We start from the raw sequence: 15,677 nt of genomic DNA, 5'->3' as shown, positions 1-15,677 counted from the left end.
ACTTTTTTAAGCTTATTATTTTATTTTCATTTTGAATTTTACATGAAAATTTTATTTTATTCATTATAAATTTTATTTTAAAAAGTTGTTTTTAAAAATTCAATAATATATAATAAATTATTGAGAATAATATCTCAAAATTAGTATAAAAATATTTTAATTTTACTATCGTCAATAAATATTTAGAAAAAAAAAAGAAAATAGAAATCATAATAAAATAATAGAATTTTGTTATGCACAATAATTGGTATGAATAATAAAAAGTTTTTTTTTTTTTTTATTTAAATAATTTGAACCGTTTCACCTTAAAGTCTAAATAATGTCATTTATTCGTCGCCCAATTTGATCACCAAACATCCAATAATTTTGCATGCTGCGTGAATATGCATGGGATTGGTCATTTAATGATACATGTGAATAATATTTTATTTATATTTGTAAATAAATAATGGATAACGATACGAAATTATTGATTTAAATGCAATAAAATGTTATTATTATACGCACCAACTTCAATCTATCGAGCTATTGTTTGATGGGTAGGCAATGTGGTTATCCACGCGTAGTAATTATATCATTTTAAAATTTTTTTGTCTACAATATTCGATTTTTCTATTCGAACTAACTCTATTAAATCTTTCTCATGTCCATTTGATTTATTGAATATAAAATTAAAACTAAAATTTTAATTCTAATTTAAATATTACTTTTATAAAAATAATAATAGAGGGAGGGCAAAAATGTAATAACAACAAATAAAATACTTTTTGAATTTATACCAATTGAAAGAATAAAAAGGAAAGGGGAAAAAATGACAATATGTTCGACAATAAACATTCCTTAAACCAAAAAAATAAAAATAAAAAATAAAAAGAGGAAAAACTAAAGAATTAGGCTACCTACTGCTTTAAGTGAACTACATCTTACATAATTGCCCCTCTTCCCTTTTCCCTCTTCCCCCAAAAGCTTTTTTTTTTTTTTTTTTTTTTTTTTTTTTTTTNATTATTTTTATAAAAATAATAATAGATAGAGGGCAAAAAAGGAATAACAACAGATAAGAGTACTTTTTGAATTTATACCAATTGAAAGAATAAAAAGAAATAGGAAAGAAATGACAATATGTTCGACAATAAAGATTCCTTAAACCAAAAATAAAAATAAAAAATAAAAAATAAAAAGAGGAAAAACTAAAGAAATAGGCTACCTACTGCTTTAAGTGAACTACATATTACATAATTGCCCCTCTTCCCTTTTCCCTCTTCCCCCAAAAGCTTTTTTTTTTTTTTTTTTTTTTTTTTTTTTTTTNATGAACAAATATCCGCCGCCGCACCTTTTGATCTCGATCTCGTCGATCCGTCTTCCTTCGATTTCTTCCGTCGCGCTTTCTTCGGAGCCCCCGACTCGCCGCCCTGGGACAGTTCGGAGCTTCGGTGCGACGGTCTAATGCCATCCGACGTAGACGATTCCTTGGACTTTGAAGATTTCTTTGACCTTGTCTTCTCCGATTTCTCCCTTGTCGGAGAATCCCCCGCACTGCCGCCGACAGTTGATGACTGTCTTCTCGATGCTTTTGGTATCTCCGGCATATCCCGAGCCGTGTGGTTCGTATCTGCCATATTACTTCTTGAATGTCTCCGGAATCCATTACAGCAATTAATTTCCCCACACAAAGGGTGAAAATAATTTATAATAAAACCCAAAACATATTTTTATTTATTAAAAAATTCATTTAAAATTGCGTAAACATTATGAAACTAGAAAGAAAAATTTAGTAAAGAACATAAAAAATACAAAAAAAAGCAAATAAATGATACCTTGAGAAGCCAATTGGCCAGAGGCATCTCCAGGATCACCTTTGAATTCAGTCATCTGCATTCACTTGCTCGTAAGAACACCATACAAATAATTATAAATTTTCAATTTTTTTTTTAATTTAAAGAAATTTAATGAATGATTATGTATATATATTTTAAGATATAAGATTTATTTATTGATATATATATATATATATATATGGATATACCCAGCTTGGAGAATTGACTGAAGGACCATCCCATCCAATATGGGCAACATGTTTGACATCTGTGGGTACACCAATCTGCATTTCAGGTTCTTTCTCATTATCTGCAAAAATTCAGGTTTTATTATTATTATTATTTTTATGAGAGAAAGAAGGGGGGAAATGGGTTTTTTTTCAATTTTTAAATTTTATTTGCTTACCAAATATTTGAGAAATGTATCTGAGGCCTTTGAGGAGGCCTTTCATTTTATTGTTATTAGACATTTTTGTGGAGGACTGAAGTGATCTGCTTTGGTCTGTGCTTTTGGGGAAGAAGATTGGATCAAATCAAAGCTTTGAGAGCTTCAAAAGTGAGCCAAAGTGGGAAGAAAAGGGCTCAAAATGAAAGAATGGAACCCCAAATGGAGGCCGAAATGAGGCAAAAAAGCATGGAAATTAGCCATGAAATCAAATGAGCATGAGAGTAGGGAGGAGGAGAAGAAGAAGAAGAAGAAGAAGAAGAAGAAGAAGAAGAAGAAGAAGAAGAAGAAGAAGAAGAAGAAAAGAGGATGAGTTGTCTGAAGGAATGGATACCAATTACCCCAAAAACAATATATGTTGAAACCAAAGGCGTGGTTGATTTCGTTCATTTGGTGGGTTTCAATTGGTTTGAATTTTGGCCACAAATTTTTCGGAACTTTAGGGATAAAATTAGGAAAGTTTTTTAGAGGTCTTCCTCTCGTCTCACTCTCAAATGTTGTTTTCGTCTTTCTTTTCTTTCATTTTTTACTCAAATTTCTCTACACCTACACCTTCTTTTGTGGTTCAACACCAATGACTCATTTCCTTTCTTCATTATATAATTCACCGAACAATATTACACAGCCCGTGTTTTTGGTTAACTTTGTTTCATACCAAAACTTGATGTTCATTTTTGTCCTCCTTTTCTGGTTAATATGGATGATTTATTATGAAGAAATCCAAATGCTGATGCCTTTTCTATGAATTTCAAGATAAATGATACACGCATTTGTCCTTTTAAGGTTACATCAACATATGGAGCAAAACAATACTAGAAAGAAAACGTGGCTAAGGATTGAAGTACTATACAACTTTCAATCTCAACTTGCAGTTTCATCCTGGAAAAGGAAGAAGGCGTTTTTCAATTCAGAATCTCAGAAATTGTCTGATTTTCAATCCCACTACACAGAATTTAATAAAAAAATGGAGAGGGGAACATTTAAGGAACAGATTTTTTGAGGTATTGAATCTCGTATTCCAGCCAAGTGGGTGCACAAAGATTTTTGTTCGTGAATAATATTTATAAGCACACTAGTAAACTATAAAAACAACTGAGAGATAGAGATGGGTCTGGAAAAGAAGTACGTGAAAGGAAAATACAGTTATTATTACATCTGCTTGAATCACAAGTAGAAATGTTCAGCTTGAATCTCAGCATCTGGGGTCGGATCTAAAAACACGATACAACGGCAGCAAACTCTTCGGAGGGATTTTGTGTCTTATAAGTTGTGTCGACTGACCTGTAATGTTCATTTCGTGGTTGAGTTGGGCGATGTCCAATGTACAAGAGAGAACTAAATGATGCAAATAATTGCAAGTGCAAGGGATTTATCCCTCTGATGCAAAATGCAAATTGCCTCTTGATGAAAATTTTCTTGTTACTTGTTACTTCCTGATTGATAGAAGTTCAAAGCTCCGGAGAGGATCGTCACGACCGCTTTTTGTTGATTGTCGAACAAATGAGGTTGGTTTTGTCTCATGAGAAGAATGAAGTCTCTGTGTGGTAGAGGGGCGCCCAGTGCTGGAAACAAGTCGACGACCCTCACCACTGTGATCACCAGAAGAACCAGGCTTGCTGTTTGTAATTATAGCTCTTCTTGAGGAGCTTCCGTATCGAGAAGAACCACGTGCTCGGTCAGGATCAGGAAGCTGAAACCAAGGGTAGGAATAAATTCAAGTAGAAAGTTAATGTAACAACTCATCTACAAATATGACATCACCAAAGTGCAATCACAGCAACATTAAGGGAAGAAAGGTCATCTATGTAGTACTACCCTACAAATTTACCACTAAGGTCATCTGAATTTGGTTGTCAGAAAAATCCAAGGACAATAATCACATCCAAGCAAAACAAAACTATGCAAACACTTCAGCGATTCTTACTCTCATGAATGTGAACTGAATGGCTTAATCATCTAATGCAAGAGAAGGAACATACATTAAAAACATTTTTAGTTCAATTCAAAGAAGATAATTTACCACATCCTCGTGAGCCTTTTGTTTGGGATGATCAACATGTGGACTGGAACCAGAGACATTCCTCCTGGAAAATACTTCAACTGCACCTGACAATCTTTCTCGGAGCTCTTTCCCAACTTTAACAAACAATACCAAGTGATAAGTTATACGTTCAACACTAAAGTGCACCTATATTTTCGAAAAATTATGTTCCGTAGTCCTTAAAAAAAAAAAAATATTTTCTAAGTAGGGAAAATGTCAAGGAAGCAGACCTGAGGTTCTCTCCGGCCTTTCTGCAGATGGTCCTGGAGTAAGTGCAGCTTTTCCACTTGACTGCTACAAACGGAACCAGGAACCAAAATAAAAAATCCAATAAAAAAAAAGAAAAAAAATATACATACACACACAAAAGGAAAAAGAGTGCAAGCATTTACTCGTCCTCTGGAACTGCTGCCACCACTTTGAGGGTGGTGCTTCAGTATAGTCCAGTCAAACACATAATCAAATTGATAGCCTGAAAGGAGATATTCATAACCTACTGAGAAATCCTTATTCAACGCTGAGAAGTATAATGGATAACGAAAAAAGGAGACAAAAAAGCCACAAAACAGCTTTAAATAACAAAAATTTTCTAATTGAAGAATTCAGATGAATTTATTATACAAAAACACAGTCAAGGCCTATGAAGAGGAATGACAGAAAATGGCTCCACTTGAGGGAGAAAAAGAAACCTTGAACCCAAGGCTTACATAGAGGGCTATAGAAACAAATATTGCAAATATAATGTTAGAGTATTGAGATCAAGTTCAACGAGTTACCTTCTCGTATGAATAAATCGCGAAAAAGTCGCTTTAAATACGAATAATCTGGCTTGTCCTCAAATCTCAGTGATCGACAGTAATGGAAATAAGATACAAACTCAGGTGGATGTGATTTGCAAAGCACCTATAAAATATAATTACAATGGATTTGTACAACAGCAGAATAGAGACTAATTGCCCATAAAAGAGAAGTATGTTCTATGGTGAGGTTATGTTCAGTTGCAAGGAATGAACAAAAGGTTAGTAAAGAATATATATAGCATATAGTATTATTATAGTGTTTTCTCGTCAACATTTTTATTCCTATTGTGTGGTGGCGAGGGTAGGGGGCATTGTCATTTGATCTTAATAATTCTTTTTGGGTTATTAAAAACTACTCTTGTAAGAAATCCTAACTAATTATTTTAATAAAATTAACATTAATTAATAGTAATTACTATTTAAACAATAATAACTTAATACTTGCAAATAAAACCATCATTATTACCAATTTGATAATTCTAATTGAATGTTACACATGTGAGCACATATGCGGAATGTGATTTTCTTTTAGATTCTCTGGGGTACCTCAATAGGAGTCGACATTTTCTTTTCACTGATTTTGTCATACTTTTGCTTCTTCGTGCCTGCCTTAAGACCCTGCCAGGGAAGGCTGAAACAAAAATTTCAGAAGTCATTATATGAAAACAAAAAACAAGATGAGGCAGAATTCATGAAATAATTGAGCGCCTTGAGAGTATTCTTTAGGAGTTCAGTAGACCAACCTTCCTCTTAGGAAATACATAAGCACATAACCAAGAGACTCTAGGTCATCCCTTCTACTTTGCTCTGCCCATAAAAGAAGCATAATATTATTAAAAAGATCTTGAGGCATTTACAAAGTTTTGAACTCTAGTTCCTTCCAAGACTACTCACCAATTCCTAGGTGAGTGCTAACACTAGCATAGCGAGCTGTGCCAGTGAGGTTCTTGTTCTCCCTGAAAAATTGGTGAAAAAACCGTAAAGATTCTAGTACATTGATACCTCACCTATCTCAATCTTCTAAGAACTAGCCAATTTTGAACAAAACATATACAGATCTTGCCATATCGCAAATAGAACCATAATTTCTCAGAACAGTATCAACCTGTATGGTATATGCTTATGAGTCTGCAGATCTCTATACTTCTTTGCGAGGCCATAGTCAATGACATATACCTATAACAGCATAATTCAACAAAACACAGATTAGAAAAAACTACAAACTGTAATTGCAACTACTAGGCTGTAACAAAAAATAATAAAAATATCACTATACTTCATCATAACTATATCAGATACAATGGAAAAATATAAAACTTTGTTCCTTTGAAATCATTTTAAACCATATTATCCGGAATTTCTATAACTCGAAATTGAATCACTATAAGACCAGAACCTAATAAAATTTCCCTCAAATAGGGCATAGAGAATCACATAAACTACACAAGAGCACTACCTGATTGGCTTTCCGCCCAAGTCCCATTAAGAAGTTGTCGGGTTTTATGTCACGATGGAGAAAACCTCTTGAGTGCATGTACTCAACCCTGTTAATCTGAAAGTTACAATAAATAGAGAGGGAGTTAATTAGTTTCACCATCCAACAAATGCTCATGTATACAATACAAAAGTAGCTCTGTGCACTTACTAATTGATCTGCAAGCATCAAGACAGTTTTCAATGTAAACTTCCTATTACAGTAGTTAAATAAATCTTCCAAACTTGGCCCAAGAAGATCGATCACCATAATGTTGTAATCACTCTCAACTCCAAACCACTTCAGGTGGGGTATTCCCGCTTCATCAATAAAATATAGAATTTAGTAACATCGTAAAAGCTCTTATTAAAAAAAAATGATGACCCCTGGTACTCGTACCAAGAACATCTAACTGTCCCCTGGTATCTTCCACCAGCACATTATGCAAACTACATATTGCAACGCCACATATATCTTTACTTCCCCAGTACTTAGACAATTAGACAACCAACCTACGGTTTGTACACCATCTAATCATCAGAGAGAAAAAGAGAGAGAGACACTCACTTCCTCCTTGAAGAAGCATATACAATTTGGACTCATAATGAAGCTGAGGATGCTTGGTTTTCACAGGTTCCTGAAATTTAAAAAAAAAAAAATAACTGGGCTTAGAAGATGGTTATAACTGACGCTTCATATAATATGATCAAAAGACCTTTATAGCTAACAGCAATATTATCACAAGAAACAGTCAATTGTGAAATTGATGTAGCAACTACTACTAATGGAAGGTAAGCGGTTAGTTGAAAGCAAAATAAAAATGGTGAATATTCTTCCATTCAAGACCCAGTCACATACTAGTTTGACTGCAACCTCCTCCCCAGTTTGTACATTAACAGCTGCCATAATAAACAAAACAAACGAATCATCACCACGCTTGCTAAATATACAAAAGTTCCAAAAGAAAACAAAACAAGAGAAACCATTCTGAGACACACCTAAATAGAGCTCTCCAAAAGACCCACTCCCAATCTTCCTCCCGAGCTTGAACTTCCCCCCAATCACATGGTCCATGATCCAATTCTTTAATCAAAGTCCACCCAGAAACTAAATGCGACAACACCAACCCAGATTCACCTCAAATCGTCGTCTACACGAGCATGATCCTTTCCCCGGCAGCTAATTCTACTGCTAACGACTTCAGCAGATTAGAGATAAAGCTCCAGGGAGACCCTCGCTCAACAATCAAATTGAAGAACAAGAAACTCCCCTAGATTTCTATAGACGATGATGATACTGAAAGAACGTTATCAAAATCAAAACTACTCAAAGAAGAGCATCCTATTCAACTACATATGTTAAGAATAGGACCCCATTAGATACTCAACCTCAGATGGTGAATTGAAACCCTAGTTTGAAGGAAAGCAAGCTACATTGACCGAAAAATGAATATTAAATGAAAATTTGTCTTGAAAGATGAAATTGAGAGGGAAAAAAAAAATTAATGGTCGAAAGGGACAAACAGTAATCGAAGAAGATGGGTTCGGATCAGAAATGGATGACAGAAAATTTAGGGGAAGAAAATTTACATATTGAGAGAGAAAGAAAGAAAGAAGATGAAGAAATATAAAGAAAAAGGAAAAAATAAAAAATAAAGAGGAGTGGATGAAACCAGAAAATGGTCGCTACAAAGAATAAGAAGGAGAAAGAGGTCGGGCGGCCGATATATTTCTCCCTCTTCTCCTCTCTTTTCCTCTCCCTCTTCTCTCAACTATTTTTCTTTATTATTATTATAATGCTCTTATTTTATTTTTGCAGAACAGACTACTGCTTTATTAATTGACTTTTTTTATTACTATTTTAGCCCCTCGGTGTTATTATTGTTATTTTTTTTTTCTAATCTTACTTTAATTAGTGTGTAATAAGTTCTTTTAGTGTCATATAATTATTTAAATTTAAATTAACTTTCCTATATACTTATTGTCTTATTATATACAATCAACAATATTAAACGTGTCGTATATTCATTTTTATTGTCTTAAACTTTCTATTTAATATTATAATGTAAAATTAATGTATTTTTTAAGTTTAGATAATATAAAATTGAAAAATTTTGTGACGGATGAGTGGTTTAAAGTTGGAAGATTTATTTAATTTAATAGTTTTTAAGGATTAAAGATGTATGTATATTAAAAAATAGTTTTATGATGTGAAATTAATGGAGGGTATATTGGTAAATTAGTAAATGGAGTGCCGCGCCGAACACGTTTGTGGTGTCGATTGAATGGAAAGATAAGAGCCCACATTGCAGTTTGTTACAGAGAAACGTGCTTCGCCTTGGCCCCAGCCGGCAACCATCTCTTCTTTATTTCTTTCAAAAGCCGAATTGTACACAGAGTAGAGTTTCTAATATTTAATTTTCAATCTACTCCCTCTTTTCTCTATTATTTTCAATCTACCCCTCTTCCTTTCTTATTATTAGCTTTGTACGAACTCGAACTTCAACCTCGACTCGAGCGCAACTTAAACTTAACTCTAAATGGTCGGCTCAACTTATTTTTTCATTAAAATGGATAGATCATCGTTATGAAAATTCGACTAATTTGTGACTAGCCTATTAAGCCATGTTTAGATCAGTCAAATGAGATTATTTTTTAAATCAACTGTACATTTTTTTTTATAAAAAAGTGTTAAAAACTAAACTATATAAGTTAAAATGCTAACGGAAAACTTATATTATCCATAATTTTATTATTAAAAACATATAAACAAATTCAGCGAATCAACTAAAACTTTGATTCAACAAGTCAGGTCCAATGGTTAGACTGTGGTCTAGCGATTGAACATTGGTTAGCTTGATTCGAGCTCTAATAGTGTCTACGGCTTATTGTACTTAGACTTGGGTCAAATTTAGATATTCATTTTATAAGATTGAATTGTGGCAATGCGATCTATCAACGAGGACAGTGCATGACATCAAATTTGTCCATAACAAATTTTGGTTTTTCACAAATGTCCTATTTGTGTCCATTTGTATCAACAAACACAACAATTGAAATGTATGTATGTATGAATAATAGTTTTTTGTGATGAAATTTAGTAATTTTTTTTTTCTTCGTGATATTAGGGATGATTCTCAATAAATGGATGAACGATTTATTTTTTTAGAAGTTATGAATACAAACATATAAAATTTCAATATTTTAGATAATTGCTTTTATTTTGAAACAATAATTTGTAAAATTATCTATCCTTATTTAGTTAAATATATTTTATTTGGTGCAATTTAAATTTCCATGAATTTTGGCATTTAATTATTTAATGTTATATTTGTCCTCGTTTATATATATATATATGGGTTTGATATGTGAATTAAAAAAAAAAAAAGTCAGGTTAATTAAGTAAAACATTTAAAAATTGAATAGACATAAAATTGAAAATTTGAAAATGATTAAACTTTAAATTTATTAGACCATTTTTTAAAATTACAAAATAAATAAACGTAACCCTAAAATTTTAGAATTCGTAATTTACAAAACTGATATGGATTGAATTTTCTGGCGCGCACATGCGCACATTAGCCACAAAACAAACCGTGCATCTGAAGTTTTATTTCTGGTCAGAGCGACAATCGGTCGATAACATTAAATCAGTCGGAGGCGGTGCCGGACCTGCATTTCGGTTTCAGGGAATCCCGCGACCTTCCGTTGCACGGTAAAGAAATCGGATTCATTCGTTCATCTTCCGTTTCGCTATTCAAGAGACAGAGAATTCTCAATCCAGAGATTGCTGCATTCTATCTTGCGTACGATCTTTTGTTCCAAAGCCATTGTTGTTTGTTTTAATTGAAGTTAGTTCTCGTTTGGTTGCTTCACGGCGCTTCAATTTAGTTTTCAGATTGTTCTGATTGATCGGATTAAACAGTTGTGAATAAAATTAAGGGAGTTATTTTGTTCTTGTGTTCTAATTTTGCATGAACAGGTCGGGTGTGGAGCTTCGTCGACTGTGGGACTGAATGTTGAATTTGATGCAGTTTAGTTTTGTTTGGTAGGTTTTCGTTTTGGATGCATGATGCAATGTGTAGAGTGAACCTACGTGTTTGATTCGATGGAGGAAGAGGAGGATCGGATTTTTCTGAACAGCTTGGGCGTGACGTCTGCTAATCCGGAGGATATAGAGCGGGACTTGTTAGAGAAGGTATTGCCGGAATTCTTTACTTATGATACTTATCGCGTAAGTTTTTGTTTGTAGCGTGTAATTATTTTACTGTTTAGGTTCATAATGGTTTTGTCTATTTGGATTACCTTTTCGTGTGTAGCGTGTAATTATTTTACTGTTTAGGAACATTAATGTCGGGTATTCATGTAAAACACCTGAGACTGAACTCAGTCTGCAATTCGCAAGTGTCAACAGGAAATCAGATATAAACTAGTAGCAGTTAACACCATTGAATGACTTGTTTTTGAATTGCAGGCAAAAAAGAATGTTGAGAATGGTGCTGAAACTGGAGGGTTTGCAGAAGAGAACACTGGTGGTAAGTTAGATAGCGCTGCCTCATCTTCTGCCAGTCATGTGCAGCTCTATCAGAAGCTTAGGGCTGTAGAATATGAGATAGGTGCTGTTGCGTCAACAGTGGAACCGGTGAAAAAACTTGAAAGAAATGAAAAACATTCTCACGTGGGCACTGACTCTCATGAGCATGGGCATGAAGAGGATGGTGTTTCAGCTTCTGCGAATGACCTTCAGCATGCCCTAGCAGTTGACAGGCTAACAAGCCTGAAGAAAACCCAACAGCAGTTGAAGAAAGAACTTTCCCATTTGAATGACAAGCACGCTGAGACAATATTGGAGATAGTAAAGGACAAATCAAAACCTAAGAGGAAGTCTAAAGAGGTTAAGAAATCAGGAAACAACGGAGAAAAGAGGTTGAAGGTTGTGTCAATTGATGAAGATGACGATTTTGATGCAGCTTTGGATGCAGCCACTGTGGGCTTTGTTGAAACAGTGAGTTTAGCTGTTTTCAAATGCTGTACTCTGTAAGATGTGTAACAAGTCTTCTGTATCTGTAAACTGAAAAAGCTTTTTACAATTGACATTGAAAAAAAGTTATGCATTAGGGGAGTAACTTTGCATTCTTTGTCTTAGGAAAGAGATGAATTGGTACGGAAGGGAATTTTAACACCATTTCACAAGCTAAAGGGCTTTGAACGCCGTCTTCAGAACCCAGGGCAATCAAGATTTCAGAACCTTGGGCAATCAAGGCGTGAAGTAAAGGAGGAAGAAGAGGAAGATGATGACTTTGCTTCTGACAGTGTTGCTAGAGCCCTCCATTCAATGTCAGTGGCTGCACAAGCTCGGCCAACCACTAAATTACTTGGTCTAGAAGCTTTGCCAAAGCTTGATCCACCAACTCGTCCTTTCTACAGGTTAAAAAAGTATGCAAAGGTTCCTCTATCTGCAGAAGAAAAAGCTGCCAAGAAAATAAAAGGCAAAAAGACTAGACGGCCTTTGCCAGACAAAAAATATAGGAGACGAATTGCTCTGGAGGAAAGAGACGAGGAAGCTAATGGTATGTCTCTTATTTAACATGTGGTTGTTCTACAGCTTATTTCTTCAAGTTCACGCTGCAGTTGCTTTGATTCTATTGTTGGCAGCCGTCTCTTTTACATGATGTTAACGTCTAAAGTCTAATAATGTCTGTCAATTGTTCATACTGAGTATGCCTTTCTAACCTTTGTTCTGGTTGCTATCTTCTCTGTGATCTAAGAAGGTCACGTTTATTGTCGTTTTGCAACTAGAGTACAATAAGGCGTCGATTGAAGCCTTGAAGACTGAATATGTTTAATTGGCTTATAGCTTGTGAATGCAAATAATACTTATATTTCAGGTTTTTTTTCTTTCTAAATTTCTATTTCCCTTTTTGATTTAGGACTTGTCCTTCAATTCATTCTGCCTAGTTGTCAAAGATGGGTATTAAATAGTATATTTCTAAATGATGCAGACCAACGAATGGTTTTATCAGGTTGGTATATGATAGTAATCATCTGTAAATGAATTAGTTGGTGTTGTCAAGTCCTTTTAGCCACATATTCAGATGCTTGCAAATTGCGAGAAAAAATTCTAAGGTGTCTCTATGGAATTTTGTTAGTTGAGAAAATTTACTTCATGTTGTAATTTTTAATAATCAAATGCAAGAACTCATGCTTTTACCACCATGTAAGTTGCTTGAAAATTTCTTACATATTTAGCTTAGGATTTGTTATTTATGTTGCAGAGAATCTGTCAGACGGTTTGCTTACATCAAGTTCTGAAAGAGAAGATTCTGGAGATTTAGAAGATGATGTTCCAGAACCTTCCTCCGTAACACTTGATGGTGGGCTGAAAATTCCTCAGAGCATATTTGATCAGCTCTTTGATTACCAAAAAGTTGGGGTGCAGTGGTTATGGGAATTACACTGCCAAAGGGCAGGTGGAATTATTGGAGATGAGATGGGCCTAGGGAAGACGGTCCAGGTCTTGGCATTTTTAAGTGCATTACATTTCAGTAACATGTATAAACCAAGCATCATCATTTGCCCTGTTACACTAGTTAGACAGTGGAAAAGGGAGGCACGGAAGTGGTGCCCAGGCTTTCTGGTGGAAATTCTACATGATTCTGCTCATGATCCCACTTGTAGGAAGATGCGAGAAAAATCTGATGAAAGTGATGATAGCAAAGATTCCGAGGAAAGTGATTATAGGAAAAACTTACTGTGCAAAGGCACAAAAAAATGGGATTCCTTGATAAACCGTGTTTTGAGGTCAGAATCTGGTTTGCTCATTACAACTTATGAACAACTACGACTGTTAGGCGAGAAGTTGCTTGACATTGAGTGGGGTTATGCAGTCCTGGATGAAGGACATCGTATTCGAAATCCAAATGCTGAAGTCACCTTAGTTTGCAAGCAGCTACAAACTGTGCACCGGATAATAATGTCTGGTTCTCCAATTCAAAACAAATTGTCTGAGTTGTGGTCCTTGTTTGATTTTGTTTTCCCTGGGAAGTTGGGTGTGTTGCCTGTATTTGAAGCAGAGTTTTCCGTTCCTATATCTGTTGGTGGCTATGCTAATGCTTCCCCGTTGCAAGTATCAACTGCATATAGGTAAATATTGTGACATTTTTGCCGAAGCTTGAGTTCTTATTTTTATTATTTCCCCCTCTTTTTCCTTTTTCCTGGAAAATATATAGAATTTATGGCTATTTTGTTTTTTTAAGTTAAAAATTTGGGGCGAAGTTTTGAATCTTTTGTCCCTTGGAAGAGTTTATTAATGCCTTGAGTGTGAGGGCTTACTAGTTGAGTTAGGATCAGAACGGAGGTTTATGAGTTGATAAGCAGATTATGAGGTGGGTTTATCGTGATAACATGTAAAAGATGTTTTAATGAAATTAGTGGATGGAGATAGTTATTTGGTCTTGTGTTCCCTCTCTCTCCTTCAGTAGCTGAACATCACAACCTTTGAAAGTCTCACTATGCAGGTGCGCTGTCGTTCTTCGTGACTTAATTATGCCTTATCTTCTTAGAAGGATGAAAGCTGATGTGAATGCTCATTTGCCAAAGAAGACTGAACACGTTCTCTTCTGCAGCCTTACGTCTGAGCAACGTTCTATCTATAGAGCATTCCTTGCAAGCTCTGAAGTAGAAAGCATTTTGGATGGGAATAGAAATTCTCTTTCTGGCATTGATGTAATGCGTAAAATTTGCAACCACCCAGATTTACTCGAGAGGGAACACTCTTTCCAGAATCCTGACTATGGGAATCCTGAACGTAGTGGAAAAATGAAGGTGGTCGAGCAAGTGCTGAAGGTCTGGAAGGAGCAAGGTCATCGTGTTCTTCTTTTCACGCAGACCCAACAGATGCTTGACATTTTAGAGAGATTTCTGGTCGGAGGTGGTTATACTTATAGGAGGATGGATGGTGGTACTCCCGTCAAACATAGAATGGCATTGATTGATGAATTCAATAATTCCAGTGAGGTCTTTATTTTTATTTTAACAACCAAAGTCGGTGGTCTGGGAACCAACTTGACTGGAGCAAATAGGGTGATAATTTTTGACCCTGATTGGAATCCGTCGACTGACATGCAGGTAATTTGGAACGTTTCTATTTTTCCATTTTAATCTATTGAAGTAGTGGCTTGAGACATGTCCACTAAAGGTATGTCGAATTACTGTATTGCCCCTGAAGTTACCTGTAGTTTTAGTAGTCAGCATCTTTTATATTTCTCTGCTCGTTACAAGATTATGGAATTTTCTTTTGTTCCCATTCTCTGCTACGGGGCGATAACATTATAGGCAACTCAAATCTAATTTAGTCGTTAATTTTCCTGATTACAGGCAAGGGAGCGTGCTTGGCGTATTGGTCAACAGCGGGATGTAACAGTGTATAGATTGATCACTCGTGGAACTGTAGAGGAGAAGGTGTACCATCGACAGATATATAAGCATTTTCTCACTAATAAGATATTAAAGAACCCACAGCAGAAAAGGTTCTTTAAGGCTCGAGACATGAAAGATCTCTTTACGCTACACGAGGATGGGGAGGATGGATCAACAGAAACATCAAGTATTTTCAGTCAGTTGACTGATAATGTAAATGTGGTTGGTGCTCAGAAGAATGAGAAGAATGAGCAGAAATCTGGCAGTGGCTCGGCATTGTTTGCAGACTCTGCTGATGAAAAACCATGCAAATCAGAGATTGAAACTCCTGGAAGGAATGGTTCTTCTGTCGAGATGGGACAGGGTGGTGGAACAGACGTAGACACAGGTATTTTGAAGAGCCTTTTTGATGCGCACGGTATTCATGTAAGTCTCATCCTTTATGATTTCTACCCAAACATTTTGTGTAATGTTGAAAATGATTTTTTTACAAGAAAGTTTATTAAAAGTGCTTTCCCCCCCCCCCCCCCCCCCCNCCCCCCCACAAAATCACTTGCATTTGATTACACTTTTCAAAGTGATTCTGAATAACTAACCTTAAAATATTAATTTAGACATGATAAAGGTGACTCTTATAACTTTTCTATACAGTTTTTTTTTTTTTTTTTTTTTTTTTTTTTTTTTTT

General features: G+C 35.1%; 3 protein-coding genes across 4 annotated transcripts in view; 1 reads left to right on the top strand and 2 right to left on the bottom strand.

Annotated features, from left to right (window-relative positions):
• Positions 1-326: 326 nt before the first annotated feature.
• On the bottom strand, positions 327-2,831 carry LOC111794951 (CRIB domain-containing protein RIC7-like). The gene is made up of 5 exons (XM_023677167.1): positions 2,221-2,831; positions 2,024-2,124; positions 1,815-1,869; positions 1,313-1,609; positions 327-373 (listed from the first exon to the last, which is right to left on the bottom strand). The coding sequence occupies exons 1-5, from the start codon at positions 2,282-2,284 to the stop codon at positions 327-329; spliced, it is 564 nt and encodes a 187-aa protein (XP_023532935.1). The 5' UTR covers positions 2,285-2,831.
• A 407-nt stretch (positions 2,832-3,238) lies between these two features.
• Positions 3,239-8,358, bottom strand: LOC111794818 (casein kinase 1-like protein 6). Of its 2 annotated transcripts, none has more exons than XM_023676972.1 (14): positions 7,573-8,358; positions 7,433-7,473; positions 7,142-7,211; positions 6,746-6,894; positions 6,557-6,652; positions 6,206-6,276; positions 5,995-6,056; positions 5,844-5,907; positions 5,647-5,731; positions 5,077-5,203; positions 4,693-4,772; positions 4,531-4,594; positions 4,280-4,395; positions 3,239-3,949 (listed from the first exon to the last, which is right to left on the bottom strand). In XM_023676972.1, the coding sequence occupies exons 1-14, from the start codon at positions 7,646-7,648 to the stop codon at positions 3,686-3,688; spliced, it is 1,365 nt and encodes a 454-aa protein (XP_023532740.1). In that variant the 5' UTR covers positions 7,649-8,358; the 3' UTR covers positions 3,239-3,685. The 2 variants fall into 2 exon arrangements, with proteins under 2 accessions (XP_023532740.1, XP_023532741.1); XM_023676973.1 differs by having other exon boundaries at positions 4,531-4,591.
• Positions 8,359-10,634: 2,276 nt separating this feature from the next.
• The window catches only part of LOC111795612 (protein CHROMATIN REMODELING 8-like), a 6,097-nt gene continuing 1,054 nt past the window's right edge, over positions 10,635-15,677 (top strand). The window contains exons 1-6 of the mRNA XM_023678140.1: positions 10,635-10,771; positions 11,048-11,578; positions 11,720-12,143; positions 12,849-13,716; positions 14,091-14,700; positions 14,950-15,417. Coding sequence (XP_023533908.1) covers positions 10,682-10,771; positions 11,048-11,578; positions 11,720-12,143; positions 12,849-13,716; positions 14,091-14,700; positions 14,950-15,417 — 2,991 coding nt within the window. The 5' untranslated portion in view covers positions 10,635-10,681. The remainder of the gene's footprint in view (positions 10,772-11,047; positions 11,579-11,719; positions 12,144-12,848; positions 13,717-14,090; positions 14,701-14,949; positions 15,418-15,677) is intronic.

The sequence above is a fragment of the Cucurbita pepo genome, chromosome LG05 (genome assembly GCF_002806865.2).
Source record: "Cucurbita pepo subsp. pepo cultivar mu-cu-16 chromosome LG05, ASM280686v2, whole genome shotgun sequence".
Lineage (NCBI taxonomy): Eukaryota > Viridiplantae > Streptophyta > Magnoliopsida > Cucurbitales > Cucurbitaceae > Cucurbita > Cucurbita pepo.
The sequence above is the reverse complement of the archived record's forward strand: the minus strand, read 5'-3'. Positions and strand labels throughout refer to the sequence as shown.

Excerpts from the sequence above, each read along its gene's own strand:
- LOC111794951 (XM_023677167.1), bottom strand. The coding sequence starts at position 2,284 with ATGTCTAATAACAATAAAATGAAAGGCCTCCTCAAAGGCCTCAGATAC. Across the intron at positions 1,870-2,023 it reads CAGTCAATTCTCCAAGCTGG|ATGACTGAATTCAAAGGTGA; the intron begins GTATATCCATAT and ends AAGTGAATGCAG. Across the intron at positions 1,610-1,814 it reads TGGCCAATTGGCTTCTCAAG|ATACGAACCACACGGCTCGG; the intron begins GTATCATTTATT and ends GTAATATGGCAG.
- LOC111794818 (XM_023676972.1), bottom strand. The coding sequence starts at position 7,648 with ATGGACCATGTGATTGGGGGGAAGTTCAAGCTCGGGAGGAAGATTGGG. Across the intron at positions 4,595-4,692 it reads GCAGCAGTTCCAGAGGACGA|CAGTCAAGTGGAAAAGCTGC; the intron begins GTAAATGCTTGC and ends TTCCGTTTGTAG. Across the intron at positions 4,396-4,530 it reads AAGGCCGGAGAGAACCTCAG|TTGGGAAAGAGCTCCGAGAA; the intron begins GTCTGCTTCCTT and ends TGTTTGTTAAAG.